General features: G+C 38.5%; 3 protein-coding genes across 3 annotated transcripts; 1 reads left to right on the plus strand and 2 right to left on the minus strand.

Annotated features, from left to right (window-relative positions):
* Nucleotides 1-10,878: 10,878 nt before the first annotated feature.
* Nucleotides 10,879-12,707, plus strand: LOC116915898. Its single transcript, XM_045169346.1, has 6 exons — nucleotides 10,879-11,285; nucleotides 11,355-11,535; nucleotides 11,592-11,684; nucleotides 11,778-12,065; nucleotides 12,130-12,535; nucleotides 12,593-12,707. The coding sequence occupies exons 1-5, from the start codon at nucleotides 11,115-11,117 to the stop codon at nucleotides 12,252-12,254; spliced, it is 858 nt and encodes a 285-aa protein (XP_045025281.1). The 5' UTR covers nucleotides 10,879-11,114; the 3' UTR covers nucleotides 12,255-12,535; nucleotides 12,593-12,707.
* Nucleotides 12,708-13,821: 1,114 nt separating this feature from the next.
* LOC123470160 lies at nucleotides 13,822-14,942 on the minus strand. The gene is made up of 4 exons (XM_045169992.1): nucleotides 14,874-14,942; nucleotides 14,699-14,804; nucleotides 14,425-14,589; nucleotides 13,822-14,358 (listed from the first exon to the last, which is right to left on the minus strand). The coding sequence occupies exons 1-4, from the start codon at nucleotides 14,940-14,942 to the stop codon at nucleotides 13,976-13,978; spliced, it is 723 nt and encodes a 240-aa protein (XP_045025927.1). The 3' UTR covers nucleotides 13,822-13,975.
* Nucleotides 14,943-14,949: 7 nt separating this feature from the next.
* On the minus strand, nucleotides 14,950-16,056 carry LOC116915410. The gene is made up of 6 exons (XM_045170028.1): nucleotides 15,749-16,056; nucleotides 15,563-15,680; nucleotides 15,411-15,502; nucleotides 15,236-15,343; nucleotides 15,064-15,177; nucleotides 14,950-15,000 (listed from the first exon to the last, which is right to left on the minus strand). The coding sequence occupies exons 1-6, from the start codon at nucleotides 16,013-16,015 to the stop codon at nucleotides 14,950-14,952; spliced, it is 750 nt and encodes a 249-aa protein (XP_045025963.1). The 5' UTR covers nucleotides 16,016-16,056.
* Between the last annotated feature and the right edge of the window lie 8,343 nt (nucleotides 16,057-24,399).

Here is a 24,399-nt window from a genome sequence, read left to right on the forward strand (position 1 = left end):
ATGGCTTTGCTAGAGAAAAATTCCATAGAACCAGTGAAACCTCTACGGAGGGTTTCGTCAACGGTCTTTCCGTCATCCTAAAGCACTCGGGGTGTTTCAGACCAAGAGGCCCTATGATGAACTTAGAGTGAGAGAGATAGAATGCGGCTTGAGTCAGTGTGTATTGGATTCACCAGCGACCAGTGCTCTATGAAGAGCTGACAGACAGACTCACCTATAGGAAGAGGGTTCTATCCTTTATATCGAGCCGACGGGTGCTGTGTTGCCAGATGGAGTCATCACAGGCCCCTGGACTCTGGCCGACCGAAACAGACATCAACGATCTTGATTTTTTAGCAGCCCTTAACGGTTGGAAAGCGTTCACCGGTCACCTGCGTAATTTAACCATCTCCCTAATGTTGGATAATTTTACCGCCGTACACTATATAAATAAATCAGGGAGAACAAAATCTCCAACAGGCTTGGGTTCACTCACTAAAAAAGCGAACGCGCGCGCGCGCAGCGCGCGCGAGCGCTCGTTTTTTTTCGAAAAGAGCGGCGCTCTCGCTCGCGCTTGTTGGTTGCTTTAAAGCTTGCACGCCCATGGGCTTTTAAGTAACGCTCGCGTTCTTCCCCCGCACTCCATGAAATTGCTTATAGTAATGATTTGTAAAATTTTTATCATTCATCTTCGTGTATTTTTTAATTCCAGCCGTTCATCTTGAGAAACAGCAGGATTTCGAAATTTTTGTCATTTAAGCGACTCCTGGTGGGCCTGAATATCGACCCACCAACACTAAAGAGACGCTCTACCGACGCAGAAGATGGAAGGGCCGTATTGTATCTTAAAAAAATATTTTTTAAGAGCGGATATTTAAGGAGGGTCTCCACGGTTGAAGACATATCTTATAGAAATTCTTGAATCTCATCGTCATAAGATTGCTCCGTCTGACGTAGGCATTTGAAGAAATCCTTTTTATGTTTCTTTTTTTGACTGTCTATATCGCTGTCATCGCTACAAGTTTCGGCTCCAGTTGAAGTAAGGCTGTAAAGGTGAAACTGCTAAAGACAGAATTATATTTTTTAAAAAAGGTTAACGTACCTTTGCTGATAGCATGATGTTGATTGAGAGACAGGCGTTTGGCTCCGTTTTCGATCGCGCTCGAGTTCAAATTCCCCCCTCAGTAGTTTTTCGAAATACTCCATCTCATCGCTCGGGACCCATTTCAGTTTGAACATCGGGTGTACCATGGCAGCAATTTGCAATTCTCTGTCTTCAAAATTGGGTTTGAACCGTAAATTCAGGCCGGAAAGCAGAGCTGCAATCAATGGCTTCCCGTGTTTAATGGAAAAATCTTTTGACAGCTGGCTTAGCTTTAACTTCAAGATATGCAAAGTTGGAAGTAAGAAGCCAGCTGAAACATTTTTTTCCCCTTGAAGGATATCCAGAGCTTCCGTGATAAGGGTATATATCTTGACGTTATCTCTTAGGAGCTCCTCCTCTGTTGGCCGCAAAGTGGGAACGTTGAATTCCGTAAAAACCTTTTGCAACGCATCAGGCTTTTTCGAAAGAAAACTTTTCGTTCTCTTCATGGCCTCAAAGAAAGAATTCCACCTGCAAAATCCAAAATTCAACATTTGCGAATAAAGTAATATTAGCCAAAATAACATACCTTGTTTCATTGGGAAGAACGAACAACCCCCCTAAAGTTTCTTTAATAAAATCTGAAGCTTTAGTGCTTCTAGCCTGCTTATTCCAGATGCCTTGCATCTTGCCTTCAAGACTTCCATAAAGTTTAAAAAACGATCGGTCTTTGATGCCTCGGGGATCTTGGGTGGCAACAAGGTTAAGGGTGTGGCAGGCGCATCTACGGTGTTTGGGCAGACTATAGGTTTCCATCTCTAAAGCTTCGTCCTCATGTTCTTCCGGCATAGCTAAAAGATCGGTTATTGCAACGAAATCTAAATCTTCCTCGGTGTTGTCCTCATTTCCCAAATTTTTCGATTGCAATTCCTCTTCATCCTCGACATCACTGTCTTCCGAGGAAGCTGGCTCTTCGTCGCAATCTAAGTCTTCTTAAATTAATAGAAAGGTGTTATTATGTTCATCTCAACTGTAGATCAGTATCATTCTGCTTACCTGAACATCCGGCACGGGAAGAAGATGGAACTGCATCAGATGCGCAAGGAGTATTTCCGAAAAGACGGAAAACTTTTACGAAATTGCTTCCGCTATCAGTTACGGTCGCAGTAAACTTTTGGGTGATTCCAAATTCATTGTGGATTTCCTCCAACAACTTAGCAAGGACGTCGTAAGAGTGCTTTCCTCGGATCCGCCTAATTGCCAAGCATCCACTCCGTCGTCCTAGATCAGCGGCAAGGCAATGGGCAGTCACGGCTAAAAATGACTTCCCTCTGCTGCTCCAACAGTCGGCAGTTGTGCTAACGAATAAGGGGTCTGCTTGCTCCTTCTTCAATTTAAATTTGCGCTCCATGAACCGGGAGCGAAGTTTTTTCCCAAAGAATTTCCTCGTCCGGATTTTAAGTGGCTTCTTGAGTGACCACTTTCCGTCCTGCATCACGAAAACTTATTTTTGTTTGATTCAGGCAAGGCTCTAAAGTTTTTGGTGTTGAAGGTGAATTTGAAGCTTTGCTATCGTTAAGCAGGGAAACATTGCAATCAAATTCAGCCAATCGGAGACAATGAAGGCTCTGTAAAGAGGCATATTAAATAAATAAAACAATTAAATAGCTTCAAAAATTTTTATTGGTTACCTTCACGTGTCGTCGTATGTTAAAACGTGAACGAGGACCAGCACGTATTATTGTGGGGGTAGATTTCCTTCCACATTTATGTAAAAGGCACTTTTAGTCCAGCATTTGTGATGATCCTTTATTTCCTCGACCAACAAACTCAAACATTTCCTTAGGATATTTGAGATAGTTGCTGTCAGAGTTCGCAACGGTCATGTTCTTTGTTGGAGATCTAAATAATGTGCAGGCCACATAATTCATTTAGCAAATATTCTTTCAATTTAACAATTTAGTTTACCTTCTAGCAGTATAAGTGGAAATAACTTCTAGATCATTGTCTTCAGCCACTTCAGGTGATATAGTTGAGGTGCTGGGACGCAGAGAATCATTGTCACATGAACTCTGCCCAGTGTTGGGGGACTTAGTTTGGCTAATAATTTCGTAGTATGAATTAAACATTAAAACAAACTATAGGAACAATGTTTATAACAGTTTACTTACTTGTTTCTTGTTGGAGGCATTTTAAGATGATTCAAAACAGATCACTATTGTTTACTTTGATTCGCACTTGAATTGTTCTGCTTTTGCCATAGAAAGTGTAGATAATAAAGTCGGAAATAGTTGTTAGTCTTTTAGCTGATAGATGGCACGAATGAGAGCAACGAAGAGCGTGACCATCAACGCCTGCGCTCGCGTTCACGCTCGCAAACATTTTTTTCGAGCGCACTCCCGCTCGCGCTCCATTGTTGAGTGCGCTCAACCCATCCCTGATCTCCAGCCATAAGTGCCATAACGGCAGAAATTGTCGCTTGGTGTGAAGAGGACATATTTTCAATCCACGCAGTACATCTACCGGGCATTCTCAATGTACTTGAAGATCGCCAATCAAGAATACGACACCAGACCAGCGATTTGAAACTCCAGAAGTCAACTTTTCAGAAGATCATGGTCGTCTGGGATCAAAAGATCGATGTCTTTGCCGCGAACGGGAATCGACAACGGGATCTGTTTGTCAGTTGGAGACCTCAGCCGGAAGCGACGGCTGTCGATGTCTTTACATTGAGCTGGAACGAACTACAGGGCTACGGTATCCCTCCCTTCAACATGATATTCAAATGCCTGTCCAAGATCAGGAAGCACAAGGCGGAATTAGTCCTGGTGGCACCGGTGTGGCGAGCACAAGCGTGGTAGCCGACCATAATATAATTGGCATGCCAACGTCCTCGAATCATTGGGTCGAGCAAAGAGCTGCTACGAGACCCATTGGGGAATCCTCATTCGCTTCCAGCCAGAGGATCGCTCCTGTTAGCCATTTGGATGTTATCCGGAATCCCTTAAAAGACGAAGGATTTTCGGACGAAGTGGTCCAGCTTTTTGTGGGATCGAACCATGAAGCCACATCAGCTGCCTACCAGAGCGACTGGAACTGTTGGGTCTGTCGGTACTGTCAATGGAATCAGGATCCCCTGTTTGCTTCTTAAAGCGGCATTTTAGAATTCCATTTAAACCTGCATAAATAAGGTTAGGTTAGGTTAGGTTACAGGCCTACAGGTCAATCAAAATTTTTCGATCCCTGCTATCAGGCACGCTCGATAGGATTGATGGTTTAGACGTCGGTAAGCATCTGTTAATAGTCAAGCTCGTGAAAAGTATTTTTTCATTTTAACCCGCCCAAACCCAAATATAACGGTTTTTTGTATGTTGGTGTAGTGTTGCCTTGTCTTGAAGGCCTAGGCTCGAACAAATCTTTTGAATTAAAAATAATATCTAGCAAATTAGTAATGCTTCTTGCCCTCACTTCATTGTTTAGATTTTCGGAAATCGCGACAATAAGTTTAGACTCAATCGTTTTCTCGGGCCCCGAGATGAAGTTCTCACTTACCCGGCTAAGAAAGTCGCCATGACATGGCACCATTAAAGTTATTTCTTTAAACAAGCTTATCCGGTTTCTAATCTTTGTCCCGTGTTATGTTTGAAACGCTACATCAACGTTACCAAACCATTTAGGAACAGATCAAGTTCTCACACGCTAGCACTAAGTTTAATATCACCTCACGCACCTGTCGGCGAGTCTTCTATCGGTCGATGGATCAAAGGATTATTGCCGGACGCAGTCGTCGACACCACAATTTATTCGTCTCACTCTCCTCGTGGAGCGTCAGCGTCAAAAGTCGTAAACATCGGTCTTTCGATCGAAACGATCCTTCGTGTGGGAGGCTGGGCATCAGATTGTGTCTTTTCAAAGCACTAAAGCCGTCCGATCAGTATTGAAACGTTCAGAAGTGGAATTATTTCCGGAACGCAGGAATAGGCGTTGAAGTCACAAAAGGTTAAGGTCAATCAATTTACATGCAATTGGTGAATTACTCGAGGTCGCGTAGCGACTGAGGAGCAATGGAGATTGCTTGTTATAGAAATAATTCATTTTCCATACAGCGGCCGTTTACAGCTTTATTTCTAAACTTGAAACATGTTCTGTTGTAAAAAAATGGAAGGAGATTTTAAAAAAGCTAAGGTGGAAGAAAAATTTGCCGTAGCGAAGAAAGAGAAAGACGAAAAAGAAGCTGCCAACTGTGGCAAATTATATTTCTAATAATCTAAAACCCTAACTGCCAAAAGAAGAAGCTGAGAAATGGGCTTTGTTGGACATAAAAGATGAAGCTCAAGAACATGATCACGAGGATGATCGTTTTTAGTGACACGCCGCTTGTCCTAAACGTCGTCGAAGAACGTCATAGTATTTAAATATAGAATAAAAAGTAATAAATAAGAATGGGTCTTATCGATATATTTTTTTATTGTTTCATGTTACATATTTATGATAGAACAATGATTGGAAAAATATAGCTATGTTTCACACTGAACATCCTATTTAGAAGTTAGAACAAGAATCTTACGCGTTGATTTCTTTTTCCACTGGTCGGGTTCCACATACTCTTTAAGGCGCAACGAGGAATTACCGTGTATCCGATAGTTTTGCCCAGTAAAGTTTTCACCGCAAAACACAGGTTTTTTTCCAATAATTTGTTCCCATATGAAAAATCCTGTTTAAATCCTTCGTGCTTCTTATTTTCACTGATCTATTGATCACGCAAACTGTTTTTCTAAGGACACTCGTGAAGAGAAACACATGTGAACGTGAAGAAAAGACCTCTTATTCCATTCCCAATCCGTGATTACAGTTCCCTGCTTAATGCATTTCCATTTAAGTCGTGAAAAACACGCTGAGAAACAATTGCTATATATTCAACAGGCTGGAAAATCAAACGAATTATTATTTTTTTATTAATATCTATTTAGAAAAAATTGCCGTGTCAAAAGTGTTGATAACTTGTAATTTGCATATTTTTTTGCGTGTTTATTTTTTTCATTTTATGCCTCAGTATTAATATTTTGCTTTCGAACATAGTGGCATTTTAGAACATATTTTTTTTCTTCTGATCGGCTCTCACAGGGGCAGGGATAGGGATTTTGGTCACACCACTCAAATTCTAGGCAGTAGATGCAAGATTACAAGCCTTAACCATTCAGTAGGCCTTGGCCTAACAGACCTAAATCCATGATAATTTTGATGTTAAGGCTGATCATATAATACGAAATACAGAAGTTTGTTATTTCTGTGGTGCCAAAGTGGTATTATCTCCAATACACAAACAAAGCATAATATAATATGGAAAACCTAATATATACACATATTACAAAGGAACAAAAACAGTGGGGAGCTACATAATTTAAATGAAATAAGAAACCTTTCTATGCATTTTTGTGTAGAAATAATAACATGTTAACGTTATCGAGAGTTAAACGGTTTCAAATCATTGATACTTAATCCAAAGCGTCATAAAATAGCCGATCGGATGGTACTGATGTGTAAGGAATTTATTTGAATTGAACTGTGACTTTGGAAATAGAAACCAGCTTACCTCAGATTTTTTGTTTCTCCATAATTCAAATTGGTCAGCGGTGCAGAGTAATAAAGGCAAATCGTTATATTACGTGGTAAAAGTAATGCGTCATCCTATTGGCCTCCTTCATTGACCCTTGGCTTTTTAGATTATCGTTAGATAAATGAAAGTTTAACCAGCATTGCTCCAAATCGGGTCTCCTTTTTTAGTGCAATGCGAAAACGAGTATCCAATAAAGCTAAAAGGTTTTTGTTCAGCTGTATAAGAGGAGCAATGAGCATGCCATATTCACTAGCAATCGAATCAAAGGAATAACTTTCAAAATCGACGAGCGATGAGAAATGACAAGTCGATTGTTAATTCAACAAAAGTCAGCAGCATTTCAATGGCTGAGGCAAGAGTGTCCCATTCATATTCCGGTAAGTTAAAATGTGAATGATCAAGAGAAGGATATGAGAAACCATCTTTGACATACTCCTAATGCTGGACTAAACTGACAATCGTGGTCAGCTTTGAATTCTATTTAGTAACCTTGTCTTCAGCTAAAATTTACTCGTTAATTTTTTGCATAGGATGCTAACTTAAATGTGGCTTTAACATTTTGACGGAATAAATAAACAAAGAAAAAAATCTTTACGGTGCCATAATCGAAGAAAATTAGTGAATTTGTTCAATAAAGCTCTTGATTACAAGACTTTTTGGGAAGTGATTAGCATGGAATGATTTGCCTTTCACGACGGCTAGCTTTGAAAATTTCTACAACTTGTGGTTGTAGGCATTATCAGCGACTAACCCATTCATTGAAAAATCGCCAATTAAAACGTAAAAGGTTCATCCAATGAATTTAGCATTAAAAACCTCTCGAGAAATTCATCGTTCAACAGCAATATTTTTATTTTTATTTTGCGGTTCAATTCCCGAAGGCAGAGAATTTTCAAAAGCTTAAGTTGCCAAAAGTGAAAAACACTGCCATCGAAAAATCAATAAAATTCAGCGTTACAGTTAGGTAGTAATGATTGTTCTGGCACGTCGAGTCATCCGTAGTGAGTGAACTCCAACTCTACCATGATACTTCATATTTGACGGCAGCTTCTTTTTACATTATTGAAAGGTAGTTGGGTTTGACGGTGCTACGCACAGGTATTTTCACTCCGGTATCGATGACAAACGAAAGCGTTGCCATGCACATCGTCAACTACAGAGCATTTCCCCTGCAATACAGAAAAATTGCTGCGGTTCAAATTTAGACAGTGTATCTCTCCTTTCGGACAACGATTGACTCAGCGGTAACCTAGAAATAAAATAACTCGAATTGAGCGAACAAATTACAATATTTATTAGTCGAAGTTGAATTGCAGAACTAGGTGAAGCAAGCTAACTTTCTTTCCTTCCTTGGTTCGAATCAGTTTATATAATAGCTTTATCTACAATCCAATTAGTATTGGAAGATTCAGCTACAAAATATTATTTTTTCTCATGTTAGTTTTTTTACAGGAAAATGTTGCCGCAGTACTCTTTATCATTGTTATTGTTCATTCTACAATTTTCTTGGTCTTGCATTCATTGCTATTTGATAATCTTAAGTGATAAAAATATAATTATGTTGCGTTTCAAGATGCTTAATCATGTCAGATAAGTGCCCATTGTAATCTATGCATTTTTTAAGAATTATTGGATTTTCAGTTAGTTGATTTTGTAATAGTATGTTGTCAAAAACCATTTTGCTTTTCCAAGTAAAATTAACGTACTCTCTTTAGTCTTCCCTTTACCGTCAGAAAATTTAGCCAAATCTTTTCTTATCTATTTTTCAGATGATTTAAGTGAAGCTCATCTTCTTTGCCAACAATATCGCTTACAAAGAAGTCTAAAGGATCGTCTCGCTCTACTGCATCACTGAAAAAATTATTTTTAAACCTCCCAATTTTCCTTTTACAAATTTGTCTTGTTCATTCTTCATTTGAATTCCTGTTCTAGTTATGTGGTGCCAAATGCCAATTTTAAACAAAATTTCAGTTGGTGAGACAAGGATTGTCTCACTCAATTCCCATCCATTAATTTCACCTTCTTTGCAGTCATGCTGCAACCATCCATATGTCCGAACACCCCCCGTTTTCAGAGCTTTTCAACATGCCTTTACCGCATTTTTTCCACATACCCTCTCATAAGTAATTTTGCTTAAATCATTACAGTGTATTGATAGGAATTATAATAGTTCTTGGCAAGTTAGTTTTCTTCACGGTCGAAAAAAAGCTTTTTTACTAACAGAGGTACAAGCAATAAATTTCTTGACATTTGATGTTTTTAGTTTCCCAACCCAAGTCGACAAAAGTAAAAAAAAAAAATAGAGAAATTCATGCCTTTTTTAGTAATTGTAGAACAATTTTTGATATTGTTCGACAGCGGAAAAGCTAGTTCATTACATTCAAAAATAATTATATCTTTAAAAAATATAAATTATTGTTACATCATTCTTACCAATGAGATCCTCAGTCATTACGGTTGCGGTTTTCACCTTCAGGTCGTGTGGCGTTAAACGTGGATTTAATAAAATTATTGTTTCGATCTCCTAGTAGGTCAGCGTCTGTTACAATCTTGTTATTGTATTTAGAAGTAATAGGTAATCTTTTACGCCTTTACGCTTTCCATATTATTTGTCAGGAAAACTTTCAGGCTGGAAGGCATTTATATATATTTCTGTTATAGTTCGTGCTATTTTATTTTGAATCGCTGGAACTACTAGATCGCAATCTGTGAAAAGGGAGCTCGGATTTTCACGATAGTTTGTTTCCGCTGGGTATCGAAATATATTATTAATAATTCAAATATTATGAACTGAAAGCTAGTAGTTGATTTGCCGATAGATTGAAGAGGAGTAAGCTTGGGACGTTCTCTAGCCAGGAAAAGTAGATTGTGAACTTCCCTTGATTTTGGTTTTCCACTTTCTAAATACTTATGGGACAAACAAATTTTGTGACAGTTTTTATTTTTTCAGAAGCCATTGGTAATATAAGAACAATGAACAATGCACCAAAAGTTCCTTGTCGGTGAGTGAAATGTCATTAGTACCGATTACTTTTTAAAATTTAATGGCTGGCTTGTTGGACGAATGGCGTGTGTAATTGATTCTTAGGAATTTAAATTTAAAACGTATTTTCGAAAAAATGTATTTTTTCTCGAACGCTAGATGGCTCCAGACTTTGTTGTGGGAGGCAGACTAATATTGAACACAGGCTGGTCGCGAGGGAATGTGTACTAAGTAGTACAGTATCCTGCACAAAAATCCGAACACCAATTTAATTTTTTAAAGCCACCTATTGGCGGGGTAAAGGGTTTTTTGTTTGTTTTTCTTTAAGGGGGAGGGTAGACGATGATGGACACGTCAGGGCAGGGTTGGGTAAGTCTAGACATTTTAAAAAAGTGCCTTAAGGTATTACGCTTTAAGGCAAGTTACAGGTCGGGACATTTTTGCAAACCCCAGGGTGGTGTTTTTTTTAAAACGTTAGTTGGCAATTTAGGGCTTGGGCTTAGTAATGTTTCTTACCGAAACAATTTAGCTTATGTTTCAGCTGCCTGTGAACATTTACGTCATTGTCAATGGCGTAGGTGTAGCGTTTCTGAGTGTGATGCTGGAGATCGGTGTTCGATTCCAGATGAGGTGTTAAATAATTGTGGATACCTTACGAGAAATTCTCGATTATATATGAAACAAATTTTTATCGAGCAATATGTGCTTTTTTTTTTAAATTTATAATTTAAAAAATAATAAACTCCTTCGTTTTGAGGTAATTAATATTCCCAGCAAATTCGAATGAAGAATGTTATAACGATACCAATATTTTCGCAATTCCGTATCGGGAATCGAACACTGATCTACGGCGTCGCAATCAGAGCCTCTACACATATGCCATCGGTATTGAAAACATTCTGCACAGGCAGCTTTCTAATTTATTTGGGTATAGAATATAACACAGCCTAAGTCCAACATTTCCAACTGTCGTTTAAAAAAACACACCACCCTGGGGGTTGCAAAAATGTCCCGACCTGTTACTTGCCTTAAAGCGTTATACCTTAAGGCATAAAAAAAATGTATAGACTTACCCAACCCTGCCCTATGTGTCCATCACCCCGTCTACCCTCCCTCTTAAAGAAAAACAAACCAAAAAAAAACCCTTTACCCCACCAATAGGTGGCTTTAAAAAATTAAATCGGTGTTCGGATTTTTGTGCAGGATACTGTACATATCCGCGCCTTCAGTTTTTCTTATGGCTAAAGTGTCCACCGTCGCCACTAGGGCTTTGATTTGGTCAGTTATCGTTATACCGGTTAATCGTTTATGGTTAAACTAGTTAAACAACGATGCGAGTTTCGCGTGTCAATTGTTGTTTTTTTGTTTTTTAAATTCTGTCTTCCTCGATTGTTTCCACGCGGAATTATGGGAAATGAGCTTTAAAATTTGAAATGAAATGAAAACAGAATATGAGTGAAATAAATAGTGTTAGTGATCACGCGAATGAACCGCAGCCAGACCGTAAACGTGTTAGGAAGAGGGGGAAGCTCGGCGAAAATGGCATATCGTTTAGAAGACAAGATTGTCACACTTCCGACTATAATTCCAACCAAAAACGTTTGGAACATATGGAATTTCTGGTCTTACAACTCGCCCCTAATAATTTCTTTATTGCTATATTTATATAATTATGGCTTTCTTTCAATTAGGCAACACAAATTTCTAGGGATGTTGATGCAGAAATTCTACTGTTCACTTACTTCCCGAACAAGAAAGTTGGAACATGTGGAATCAAGCAATTTGGCAAGAAAACTCAGCAAATGTGCAATACTTCTAAACCACTGAAGGATTTCAACCAATATTGGATGATGGTGACTTCAAGACTTGAGTGTAATAATGTCTGTTTATGTGGAATGCTCTGTTCTTTAATGTTTACCCTTTATCAGGCCTACGCAATGCTAAAACTGTTCCACCAAATTTGTTTGATATTCAGTATCGAGGCACAGGCGGTGTTATCGATTCTATTTTTAATGAACAGGGTATGTTCAATATTAACTTAAATTTTAGATTTAAATTGTTATAAAAAAAGTAGCCTTTTGTAATTAGTTTACTAAACAATTACTTTCTTATAGCTGTTGGTGCCAATAGCATTGATAAGGAATCTGCCACTGGGATGTTAGAGAATTATTCAAAAGGAAATCCGTCATTATTAAATGTAACGACGTCAGCAAAACAAACACCAACAAACGAATCAACAAACTTTGTTGTTTGCCAGACAACAGCACCGACTGCCTCCACAGTTGTCGAAGATGAAACTGCAATACGTCGAACTACAAAAGCGAAACGTCTCCGTCAGTCCAAAACTTGGATGACGAATGAATCCTTAAGTCTTTCATCGAATACCACGCTGTACTCACAAGGTATAACAATTTTGATCATTAATTACAAATAATTTGGTTTACGTTGCGTGGATATGTTTTTTAGCTATAGAGAACCGCCAGGAGCATATGGCTTTGCCACTGAAACCCAAGAAATTGAAAGTTTGCATTCCGCTACCACTGACAAAGCAAACATTTCTGCTTTTGGGTAACTGTGTCGTCATAAAATAATATGGTTACCCATGGAATAGTTATCACATTTACACCATTTTTGTAGCCGAATTTGATGCGTGGTGCGAAACAACCAGCGAATCTATTGTTGAATCTGTTGCTGAAACTAGTTCGACAACTTCTAGGGCAGTTTTATCCGGTCAAACGGTCACAGCTTTGCCAGATATTAACATTGAAACACAGGCGAATTCAGCCTTCCAGCCACCAACACCGCCCACATCATTCACTGCCAAAACGTCTGAGCAAAATACCACAGTTTTCCGCCCTGCTCTACCGAATACGTATAATTTAAAAAATTTTTAACTTGACCGATAATAGCCTACTAATGTTTACTTTAGGTTTTCTAAAAACAGAAAACTGCCAGAAATAAAGAATAATCTTCTTCAGCCAGATCAACTTATCACTGCTACTGCTGCTGCCGCCATAATTAATCTTCATGAAAATGTTTTGAAACTAAAAAAAGTAAATACCATCCCCGCCGGTGCTGTGCCAATCCGGTTAGTCAGCCGTAAACAACTGTAACAACCAAAAGGCTCTGCTTCAACATCATTTTTTACTCGGGAAACTTGTCTAACGTGATAAACAAGAAAAGTTTGATAATAACCATGTCGGACAGGTTTTTTTTTTCAATTCTGGTCAATTGACTTTTATCTTGTACGTCATTCTGTTTTTCATTTTTTTGAATGACATTGTTGTTCTCTTGTTATGTAGGAAATGTTAATGGTGATTTGTTTTTCTTAAGATCAGCAGAAATAAACAGGATTTTTCAAAAATGTGTTTTATGATTTACCTTTTACAGTTACCTATCTAAAGCTATCACAATAAATGGTTTTACATGGGTGTTAAGGAACATAAAAATGTGTAATATCGTTTACGGTATGGTACATGGAGCTTATTATTTGAATTTATAAAACGGAGAAAGAATTCGAACTTGGCGCGGTAAGAAAATGGCCGCCGTCAAGGTCGTCAAAAATTTTTTTTTCGAAGGAAAAATTCGGGGTAAAATTTTGCAATTTAATAGTATTCGTTTGTATCATCGTATTCCTGGCATCACCAGGAACACAAATGACATATTAAGCACTGAACGATCGGTGCAAAATTTGATCTTTTCACACCCCCCTCCCCCTCAAAGTCATGAAAACCTTTCATAATTATTTATGGTAAAAATAAACAGTCAAAATTGATAAAATTTCATCATATACATGATAATTACGAGAAATTTCTCAAAAGTGAGAAAGTTTGAAAGTTACATGCTGTTTTTGTGTTTTATCGGTTGGGTTTATAATGGTTGAAGATAAAAAAATTGGAAAAAAAAAAACATTTCGTCTTTGAAATTTTTCCCGTTTTAAAACTTTAAGAATTACACAGAATTAGATATAGCTCTTATCTAGTGCTATCAAAATTTAGCGAATTTGGTAATTCATTTTTATCTCTAATATTTTTTCTCTACTTTCAATTATCGTATTTACAGTATATATTAAGAACGTCTCATTAGACAGCGAGTTTATGACGAAATTTATTTGTTTGCTTTAACCCAATTAATAGTGAGTAAACCACACATACAACAAGTAGGAGCAAAGCTGTATTTGTTTTTATTTTCGCGAAGAAACACGGAATTTAAACTAGCTATTGATTAAACAAAACTATTCGACAAATGCATTAAAAACATTATCAGCTTAGTTGCAATCTTCGGACGTACTTGATTCCGCTAGATCAATTCCTTAAAACTGAATATCAAAATCAGTGTCACGGTCATCTTCTGAAGTGGTATCCGAATCCGACGAGTCTTCAATAAGCTTGCTCCTGTCTATTGTTTGACGGGTTTCAGTCCCCGGTAAAGGTATGATGCCATAAAACCAAGAGGAGGCATCCTCCAAGAGAGCATCAATTCTGGAATACTCCCTTCGTAAAATATTCAGTTTTCCTTTGTAAAAAGGTTTCTCGAGAGCTGCATTCTTCAGTATATCTTTTGAAAGTAACTTTTTTTTTTTACTTAGTCCATTGAAAAAATTCTCCATTTCTAATTTCACTTGTACAATTTCCTCAAGACTTCTCTGATGCAGCATCCAAGCATGGATGAGGTGATATTTGGATTGAAATGAAACTGAAAAAAAATTATGTTTAAATTCTGTCATTAACGCTTAGTCTAATTTATACAGCAAAATTTTACTTTCAAAAGAGGACTGCCATGGGAAAATTCCATTGTAATAATTTTCAATGGTTACTTTTTCACCCTCGATTGTTGTCTGTTCATTTATTGTAGTAATTATTGTTTGGACTTTTTCAGAACATTTCTGCAACTGTCTTTTAAATTCAGTCCGCGACTTCGAGCTGTCTGCGAATCATTAATATCTTTCGTTAAAAAATTACCTCATGATTGTACATAGACGTGTGTGTCCTATGTGACCAACACGGCATGCTACTTTCTGTATGTGTATTATTACCTGCCTCCTTTGCTAAACGATTTTTCAAATTTTTCATTAACACATGCGTCGCTTCGAGACTCTTCCTAGCAATATCCAAAGGTGTTTTTTTTTGTAATCCTCTTCCCTTTTAATTTCAAAAATAAAAGAAAATCAGCTTATTTTTTAGAGTAAGGTAGCATATTATTAAAATTACTGTGGCAGTGAGACGCTTCGTTTCGGAGCTGTTCAAGAATTTTGGGCAATTGAGCCACACCTCCTTCATCAATACTTTAATCAAGTATAACGACAGCCGATTGAAGTAGTGGAATTATAGTTTCTGCCTGAAATATGAAAAAAAGGTGATGTATAAGCAAAGTAAAACTTGCCATCATTCTTGGTCTTACGGCCCGAAGCTTATTTGATTGGACTAAAGCAAAATCTCTTAATTTCTGGGTTGGAGACTTTATCTGAAGTAACTTTTTCAGTTTGAATGGAATTTCATCCATAGTTTGCCGAGCCTGAAAGAGAAAGAAATTGTTTGGTTTGTAAATATCTTGCTTAGAGACGAATTAATACCACGAGAAGTTTTTCACGGGCTGCGCTCAGTTGATACCTAATTTCCTCTAGCCATTTTTGTTTTTGCTTCTCAAACTCCTTATCATGACGAGTGGAATCATCAAGAGCCTAGAAATTCAAACACGAAGCACTGAAAAAATTCATGCTGAAAGTTATTTAAAGAAATAATCCATACAGCATTGTAAAATTTAGCTAGTTGCTTGGCCATTCCACATTCCTTTTCCTGGTTCCAGTAAATCATGCCATCCGTTAAATGGTCCCATCTATCTAGTAAAGTCTAATTATTCCAAGAATAGCACTGATTTTAATTGACTGCTAAAGACTTACTTGGATTACTCATGTGTTTTGTAGTGGACCCATAACGAGACATTTTTGAGTTACTCTGTTCCGTTGTCTCGCCTGTTGTTGACGCGGCTCCAGTCGTCCAGTGACCTCCATACAAAAGCTAAAAATAAAAAGCTGTTCAAGAAACAAAGAAGGAAACAGCCGTAATTTTTTAAAAACAAATGTTACCTGACAAAACATTGTATGGGTTTTACCGTGAAATCGGCTAAGGAAGGGAACCATTTCTTCGGTATGTTTCTTGAAATCTTCGGTTTCCAACTTTGTTCCAACATCTTTAGCGAAAGGCCAATAGTTGCACACTACGTCGTAACAAAAGAATTTGAATTGTTGTTGCAACGCAAAGTTGTGAAGGTACAGGATGTGCCGGTAGGACTCTCCCTTGTCCATGTCTAACGCTCTCCAAAGAACACCCTGCCGGCAAGTGCAAAATACCATTCCAGTTTCGGCCAGTCCCTTTTTCTGACTTGAGTCTGCTTTGCCTGCTTTATAATCTGCAGAGCCACACGAATCCTTACTGCTTGACCCACGCTGTCAAAAAAAAAAAATCATTAGTACCGTATTAGATAGAAAACGGTTATTGTTTCAAACCTGTAAGGTACATGTGCACTAAATACTAGCTTACCGGAAATTTTGCTGCAAAATTTTTGGCGACAAAGTCCAAAAACTTCAGCGTATCGACAATACCAACATCTCCGAAAAGGGAGGGAACATCCACGCTTCAATTTGTAGGATTTTTCTAGGGTTACAATCTTAATTTGACAAACAAAAAGCATTTCAATGTGTTCTCACCCAAGAGCAGACAGCCAGCGATAGAGTTTCATATTCCCATCTACATGAATAGCTAATGGACATGGTCCACAAGCCAAGCATCTGAAGAGCTCCATTCCATTGACTTCCGTATTCAGAAGGAAGAAAAGTAATCGTATTGACGGCTTGCCAGGCCAAACAATTTCCGATCAATTGTTGCACACTACACAAACAAAAAAGATTAGTAAAGATAATTATGAAGCAAGTAGTCTTCAACTAAGAATTACTCTATGGTACGTTTTAGAAATTTCCGACAGGGTCTGAACAAACTTTCTCTCCGATGTGCCGAGAGTTTGATGCTTCAAATGACGTCACATTTCAAGTAATGTACTAGATACAAAATATGAGCCGTTTCTTGCTAACGTTGGCCACCAGCCAGACACGACATAATCCGCTTCGTTGGCATCCTTTTTTTCGCCACATGTAGCACACTGGAATACGCAAGAATGAAGGTCAAATCTTCCTATATATTAAATGCAAAGAAAAAGTTTAGATAAATAGAAATTTGACAGCCTACAACACATACCTCGTTCTGTGATGATGACTACTCTCCTTTTACCAGCTGCTAATGAGAAAGCAGTTAAGCAATCACGTGTTTGGCAGCTGCACATTACTGGGAAACATGGAACTGGAACATCTGTAACAGGCAGCAACTTGGCCAGACAAAATAAATTGTTCAGGTAGGAGAATCCTTGAAATTTCTTTTTCGTAGAAAGTACGCATATGAAACGGATGACATTTGTGAAAAGCTTGATCACATTTCTCACATCTCTTCATACGGCAATTATCACAGGAAATGTAGCACTGCAGAAGTGGTGCTTGACAGTCCGCACACCAAGAAGTAGCAAATGATTTTGAAGACACGAAAGCTTCTAAAAAATCTTGTTTAACAGCAGCCCAGTCTTTATAAATCTCATTAGTTCTTCGTGTCCAGTCTGACTTTGCCGATTTTGATTCTTCTGGTTTTTCATGAATAAAAGTTTCTTGACATTCAATTAAATTAACTTGCTCGTCAAGGTAATCCAGGCGATTTTGAGCAAGATTGTCCTCGGCTTCATTATTAGATCTAGACTGAACTACACAGCTTTCCAGTGTTTTTGAAGAATTGACCAATGTTGCTTCTGAAATTACTGCGTTATCTTCATTAAAGGTCTTCTTTTTTTTTAAGTGAACAACGCGAACTCTTGTTTTTGTAAAAACCACGGAACCGCATCCCTGTCCCAGCAGATCGACTTAATATTCGATCGCTTTTTCTTTTTTAATTTAGCCTGTCTCCTCTTTCTTTAAATCTAATGAAAGATACAAATTTTTTTTTGAATTTCTTTGCACATCGGGTCCATTTTGTCTATTTTATTTGTCAAGATAAAAACAAAAACAAATGACTAACGCCAAGCGCGTTCAGCAGTTTGGTCATAAGAAAAAGTGCATCTGCAACTATGTACTACTTAATACATATGTAGTGAGACCATGTTGATTGAACCAGAGTCATAGAACCCTGGTTGGTTCACGACATGGGGGGAATCGTCTGTCGTTATGCCTAATTTCGGAAATAGCAGTCAGAGCCTCCAGCGGGTGTGTGATAAGTGCACCAATCAGGAAATACGTTTGAAAACTTCAACAGCCAATCACAACAGTGATAAAGGAAACGAACAGAGCAGACAATACCAGAAAAATTGAAGCTCGAATAGAAACACTGAAAGGGCCGTTGAATAATTCAGTTTCTCTCGATAGATGACTCTGATTCTAGTTTCCACCACTTTGCTCCGCCCCAAAACTGTCGAAATTTTAGACATTCAGACCAACGAAACGCGGTATAGGGATTCCTCTCAGCCTGAACCAACCAGGGTTCAATGACTCTGATTGAACATTAGACTTCGGCTAGTAGCCGAAGACAATGTAAGAAATTAGTTTTTGTAGATCTTTTCTTCTTTAGCTGATCTCCAATATATAGTGAACATAAAATAATAGTGGCGACAATTTTTTCCAAGATGACTGGGGTAGAGATGATCGAAGTAATGTAGGATACAATATGAATCGATGCAATACATTGGATCAATTGCAATTTACAAGAAAGTCACATTCTTCTTATTCTCTCCTTCTAATGTTCATCTTTATCTCTTTTGCAATAAAAATACAGTACCCACCAAATGATTAAGAACACTCCCTTCTATTTCCATGTATTCTTACGGCGCCACGTGTGTCAGTAATACTTAAATAACTATTTAACGGCTAAAGATAGATTTTTTTTCTGTTTTGCTGATCAGAAGAAGAATATATCTTCAAATCCCTTGCACTTGACATTTTTGTAAGTCTAACTCCCTCGCCCCTACACACTTGTTCATCGATTAAGAACACGAGCTTTCCCTCCATAAGCGCTGTGTTAAAGCCGCGTTTTTTACCGGGAATTTTTCGGTAACAAAAGTTACGGTAAGTGTTGAAGAGGGGAACCAGGAATGCAGCAGCCCGCATAGGCTAGCTGAAGACCCTTAGCTTTAGAAGGATGACAGAAAAAGAGACGAATATTTTCTCTGCGAAGGGCCAGTATGTCGACACAGAGCCTTTCTGTTTCTGAGAGCATAGCACCGTAGCGTGCGAACCCAAAAGCGGAGTGATGATGAGCAATAATTTCAACCTGCCACCCATTTCACACCGAGTGACTAGCCAAGGACAGTGCGTGAAGAATAAACAGTTGCGTAGCACAATGTGAGTTGTTTGCGGTTGCTAAAGGGCCATTTGTGACGTCTAACACCTGTGTCTGTCCGGCTGAGATAAGACAGGAGTGAAATGAGTTGCCAGAGAAGGCAACGGCAACAAAAACTCCCACTGATATGTTCAGCATCGGGTGATACTATTCTGGGGAGTGTGTGGTTCACCAAAGAGGTTGTGATTTCAACAAAAGATCCCCCGCAACCCTCTCTATGATGCAAATGGTATAAAATATTTACAATAAATGAAGTTAAATTACGTCCAGATTTCTTAAAAATGTTACTATTTCTTAAATGAACTGTAATAAGTAAAAAATGCTGTTTAAGATTGTGAAATAATACTTGAAATAGAATAAGGAATTCTTTACTTGGGCGAATTATGTGCTGAAAATAAAAAAACCCGGCTCTAGGCCCTTAGAGTTTCTAAGGCCGTCCTAGAGCCAAATGCGCGTCCATTCTCTTTCAGGGTACTCAGTCCTCCTCTCTCTTGCTGGTCAAAGGAGATGGAGGCGATCGTATCCTCTCCATAACACCCGTTCACACCCAAATAAGCCACAGATTTTCCCGCTGCGATTGTAATGCTCGGTGCTCTGTCTCGGTGGAGGCTACGCCAGTGGCCGTCGGCTGGTGGCCTCGAAAGTCCAACCGCAAGTCTACTTGCAGGCAAACCTAGCAGAGCTCTCTAGAGCATCACATGACCAGTGAGACGTAAATAGGCCCAGGTTCCCCTGTGTATATTCCCTAGTGTTCATACTCATGCAGCTTGTTTTGTTTGTTATTTTGTTAATATGTATATATGACTCGACCAATACATTTCAGGCTATACTCCTGCTAGAGATGAGCCCAGCTTTAAAAATATATATATCAGTGGGAACCCCTCTGTAGTGCAAGTGGTCTGAAGAGTAAATAAACAGCCTAGAATAAAAATACCAAAAATTTAATTATCAGACGACCTACAAGATAAAGTATTGGAAAAAAATAGAGCTTTATAAAGTTGCCTAAAGCCGCCAAGCTTAAAGAGATGCGACGAAGTTTCTTATCAAAGTAGAAAGAACCTCAAAACATGTTTGTTTTGCCAACTAGTGATTTTTTAAGCAACAAAAAGGATTGGAATAAAGAAGGATTCATGCGGTTACGCTTCACTGACCAAATATCAATAGCCGTACTGAATGATTTTCTAGGCTACCAGAAGACGCAGAAATCCCAAATATGTCTCTCGCAATAGCAAACAGAATTAAGAAGCAAATAAGAGGGTTTTTATACTCTTCCATTGGTAGGGTTGGCCAATTGAGGTACTTGACTTTACTAGTACTCACTAAGTTCGATCTCCGTGGTTGAAACACTGTTCTATATAGCAAGCGTTTTTTTCCTTTAGGTAATATTGAGTCAAGGACGTCCTCTTCTTGTTCTTTCTGCGGTTTGCAGTTCGTATCAGTGGTTATTCCGTAAGAAAGTCTCGTATAAATAATATTCAGAAATAAAATTCGACAGCAGGACTAGTATAAAGAAAATTCATAAATAAAATTCGACACAAGGACTAGTAGAAAAAAGATAAAGATATAAAATTTCATACAAGAACTAGCATAAATAAAATGCATGTATACGATTCAACGTTAGAACTGCAGGCCTACTCAGTAAGTGGAATAAAATATTCTATAAAAGGATTAATACAAATAAATGTTTAAATAAAATTTTAAAAAAGAACTACTTATTTATGTAGCTAATTTATGCGAAATTTAATTCCATACGAAGGTTAGTTTTATTCGATCTACTTAATTCGACGTGGGATCATTACGTAAGATCCATGAGTGGAATGAAATTCCGTAGCATCAATTTGTCTTATTATAATTAATGAGAGGAAATTGTAAGTTCGCCTAATGATAAACAAGTATCACCAATCGCTGCCTATCAGTGATAGTTCGTAAGAGGAATGCGTTTATAAATTTACATAACAACAGTTACCTTTCGCTATGACCCGACCAAGGATACATGACGGCTACAATACAACCCTACTAGCAGTCTTTGTCTTAGGGATATCATAGAGACGTCGGTATATCCGATTTACGTTCGTCATTTTCCGACGCTATTTGGACATCCAATTGACGTAACTAATGGGACGTCATCTGAATATTCTTAGCCTGACATCTCAGAGCTGTCTGAAAAAGACACGAATTGTCTTTTGGATGGAGGGATCATAAAATGATATACATTGGATGTCCAAACGGAAACGTATCTAAAAAATCTGGATGTCGACATCCAAGGGACGTCAAAATCCGATTTGGTAATTTGTTATATAAATACTAAAAAAGAAAGCTTGTTCGGAACGCAAATCAGTCTATTTTCAGTCATTACTGGCAACGTAGGGTACAATTAAAAGTACACCCGTCTCCATAAATATCCGACGTACCCAAACGGCGGGAAATATTTTAATACCGCTGCAATTATTCTTGACACTGAATATCATTGCAGCGGCATGTAAAAATTATTTTTTTGGCTCTGACGTAGCTGCAATGAGACGGGAGAAACCAAAAGAGAATTGGGTTGTTATGATTGTATTGTTCGAAAGCAATTTGGTAAGTATTTTATCATCACACTTATTTCTTTAATAAAATAGTAATAACATTTTTTCCTATAGATTCGTTTCAAGCAGCGAAAGATAAAGAAAATCGTGCCTGTGAACAAAATGAACTAACAACGGCATCGGAAGCAGAGAATACAGGTGGCATTATAGGTGGAAAGGGATGCCGTAAAAAAACGCCAACTAGAAGATATTCGCCGACTACCGATTTAGACGATTCAGGGGAAAGTAGCGACGGAATGTATGGTCCTACTCAAGACATTTTACCTTCGATTCCGATTCCATCCGGACTTCAGCAGAGAAACACAAATCTAGGTAAACTTTATCTTCTTAAAATGCTATTATCATTATCATTTCGAATAATTTTTAATGGTTGTGTTTCCTTTTTTTTCTAGTAGTTTCGAAAAAGCATCAATCTAACGTTCCACTACCACGGCATTTTGAATTTTCTTCTAATGAATTGCCCACGGCCGGACCACATTCATTCTCCAATGCCACGGAAAGTCAAGAAAATTTTATCTGCCTTATATTGTCCAGCCGTCAAAAGAACAACGTGCGTTCGTAAGACGTGATTGTACGCGCTGCTATCTTCCTCTATTGCGTGTATTCCTACAATGTAATGCCCGCCAGTGTATAATAAACAAGTTTTTCAAGGCATTTATTCATTTTTAATTTAATCAAATTGAACCGAAATGGTATTCCGGTTCAAGTCCTGGATAAGTCCGTACGGTACCGGTTCATATCCTGATTGAACGTGATGTGGACGTCACAGGGATATCCATAAATTTACATCCCGATGAGATTCAGGTAGGGACAGACGAGAGATATCCAAAAAATTATATCCATTTGATATTATTATTCAGACGTCCCCAAGAGGGGACATTAGGAAGTCCCTGTGACATCTTTCCTACGGCAAAACGGATCTCCAGCCCAGACGTGCTGGAAATCTCACGGATGTCCCTGTTACGGCGGAGTGCTAGTAGGGAACTAGTATACCGGGTATTGGTAATCCGGTTCATCGTAATTGAGATGATACTGGCATTGGAAGCCAAAATGGATCATCAGAATGTAGAAGTCGAACACCTCGTACCGCAGAAGAACGACTTGGTTAGTCGGGGTGGGAAAAAGGTAACAATTCAGAGGTTAGCCTTTCCCCGACCTTTTTCTCAAATTCTCCGTTTTCCATATTTTGCTCGCAGCAAAAAAATACTGAAATCATGGCAACCGCCTCGCTTTTGCAGTCAAAACAAACAAAAAAAATTGCATGCTTTTTTTTTGTTTTTTGTAGCACTCGGTTCTCGTTACTCCCCGCGCCGATCGGGGAGCTTTTTAGTCGATTCGGTGCGGGGATAATCTTGATCGCGGTGATTACGGTGGTCGGTGCGGTGAAATCGGTGATCGGTGCCTTCCCCGATTATCAATGAAAAGTGATCTAAATTGGCAGTTGCCCTGCGGCCAAAAAGAAAAAAATGTGACCTTAGTCACGTGATTCTCGTTTTCCTATCGGAACGCACGGTCACTGGTAAGACTAACCCCCTATGGCTAAAGCGGTGCTATCGGTGAAGCACCAATTATAGCAACGTTCCGCACCGAAAAAAGAAATCCTCGCACCGAACTTCCCCGATTCATTTTTATCGGGGAAGCTTAGCAGTGTTTCCGATTAGTATGTGATCGGGGCCGAGCTCTAGTATTTTGCAATTAAAAACAATGCCATCTAGCGCTCATACGGAATTTTTATTTTTGCCGCTACCGGGGAATTGCCTCTTTTTTGTGGATGATACTGTGCGTAGATAACCTTCTAGATTTCTTTGATAACTAAGAGGAAGCTAGTCAATCGGCCAAGGATTCCACAGCATTGCTAAAAAGGAAGGATTCCAACCGACTGAAACTTAGGTGTCTTATATGATAGCGAGAGTGGCAGCTTCATCTGAGAGGAGTATAGAGGAGTGAGCAGTTCTATCCCGCGCTGTAACCCAAAGTTATCCAGGGAGTGGAAGCCGCCACCAGTTGGCAGCACAATGAGATAGAGAGGAAGTTTTTAGTCCTTTTCCTATACACTTGCATGTGACATCTGAAAAATCTAGGTGCTTTTATTTAAAAATAAGTGTTATTAATAGTAAGTTCTAAAGTTTTCCTTTTTGGATATTGCTTAGAAATGGGTAGGACGTGTGTGACACCATGCTACAGTACTGGATATCCTCTAGAGAAAGGTAAAAGCCAGAAAATTGGACCAAAACCAGCACTGTTTAAAGCCCCAAAAGGCCCTGACTTGTTTAAGAATTGGAAACAGAATTTACCAAGGAAAGAATTTTTGTTAAACAAGAGCTCTTTTGTGAGTGAGCTGCATTTTCTTCCAGAGGATGTACAAAACACATATTCTGGAGTTCCATCTGACATTACTGCACTTCAAACAGTACGCAAAAGATTAAGAGCTGGGGCCGTGCCTGTTTTATGGCCTGGTAAGTTGTGGTTATATTAAAATTTTGTAAAGACTTATTCTTTCATTTATTGATTTCAGTCAGGATGTCCAAACCATCTGTCAAGGAGAGAGACACAAAAAATAAACCTCCAAAAAAGAGAGATCGTCCCAACTCTCCAAAGAAAAGAACAGTGAAGAACAGCAGTGATGTTGAGTCTGATGATAATTCTAATCCCTTAGCACTGAACAATCGGAAGAGAAAAATGCCTGATGATAACGAGAAAACTAGCTCACAATCAAAGAAAAATCG

Source organism: Daphnia magna, linkage group LG1 (assembly GCF_020631705.1).
Source record: "Daphnia magna isolate NIES linkage group LG1, ASM2063170v1.1, whole genome shotgun sequence".
In the NCBI taxonomy this organism is placed as follows: domain Eukaryota; kingdom Metazoa; phylum Arthropoda; class Branchiopoda; order Diplostraca; family Daphniidae; genus Daphnia; species Daphnia magna.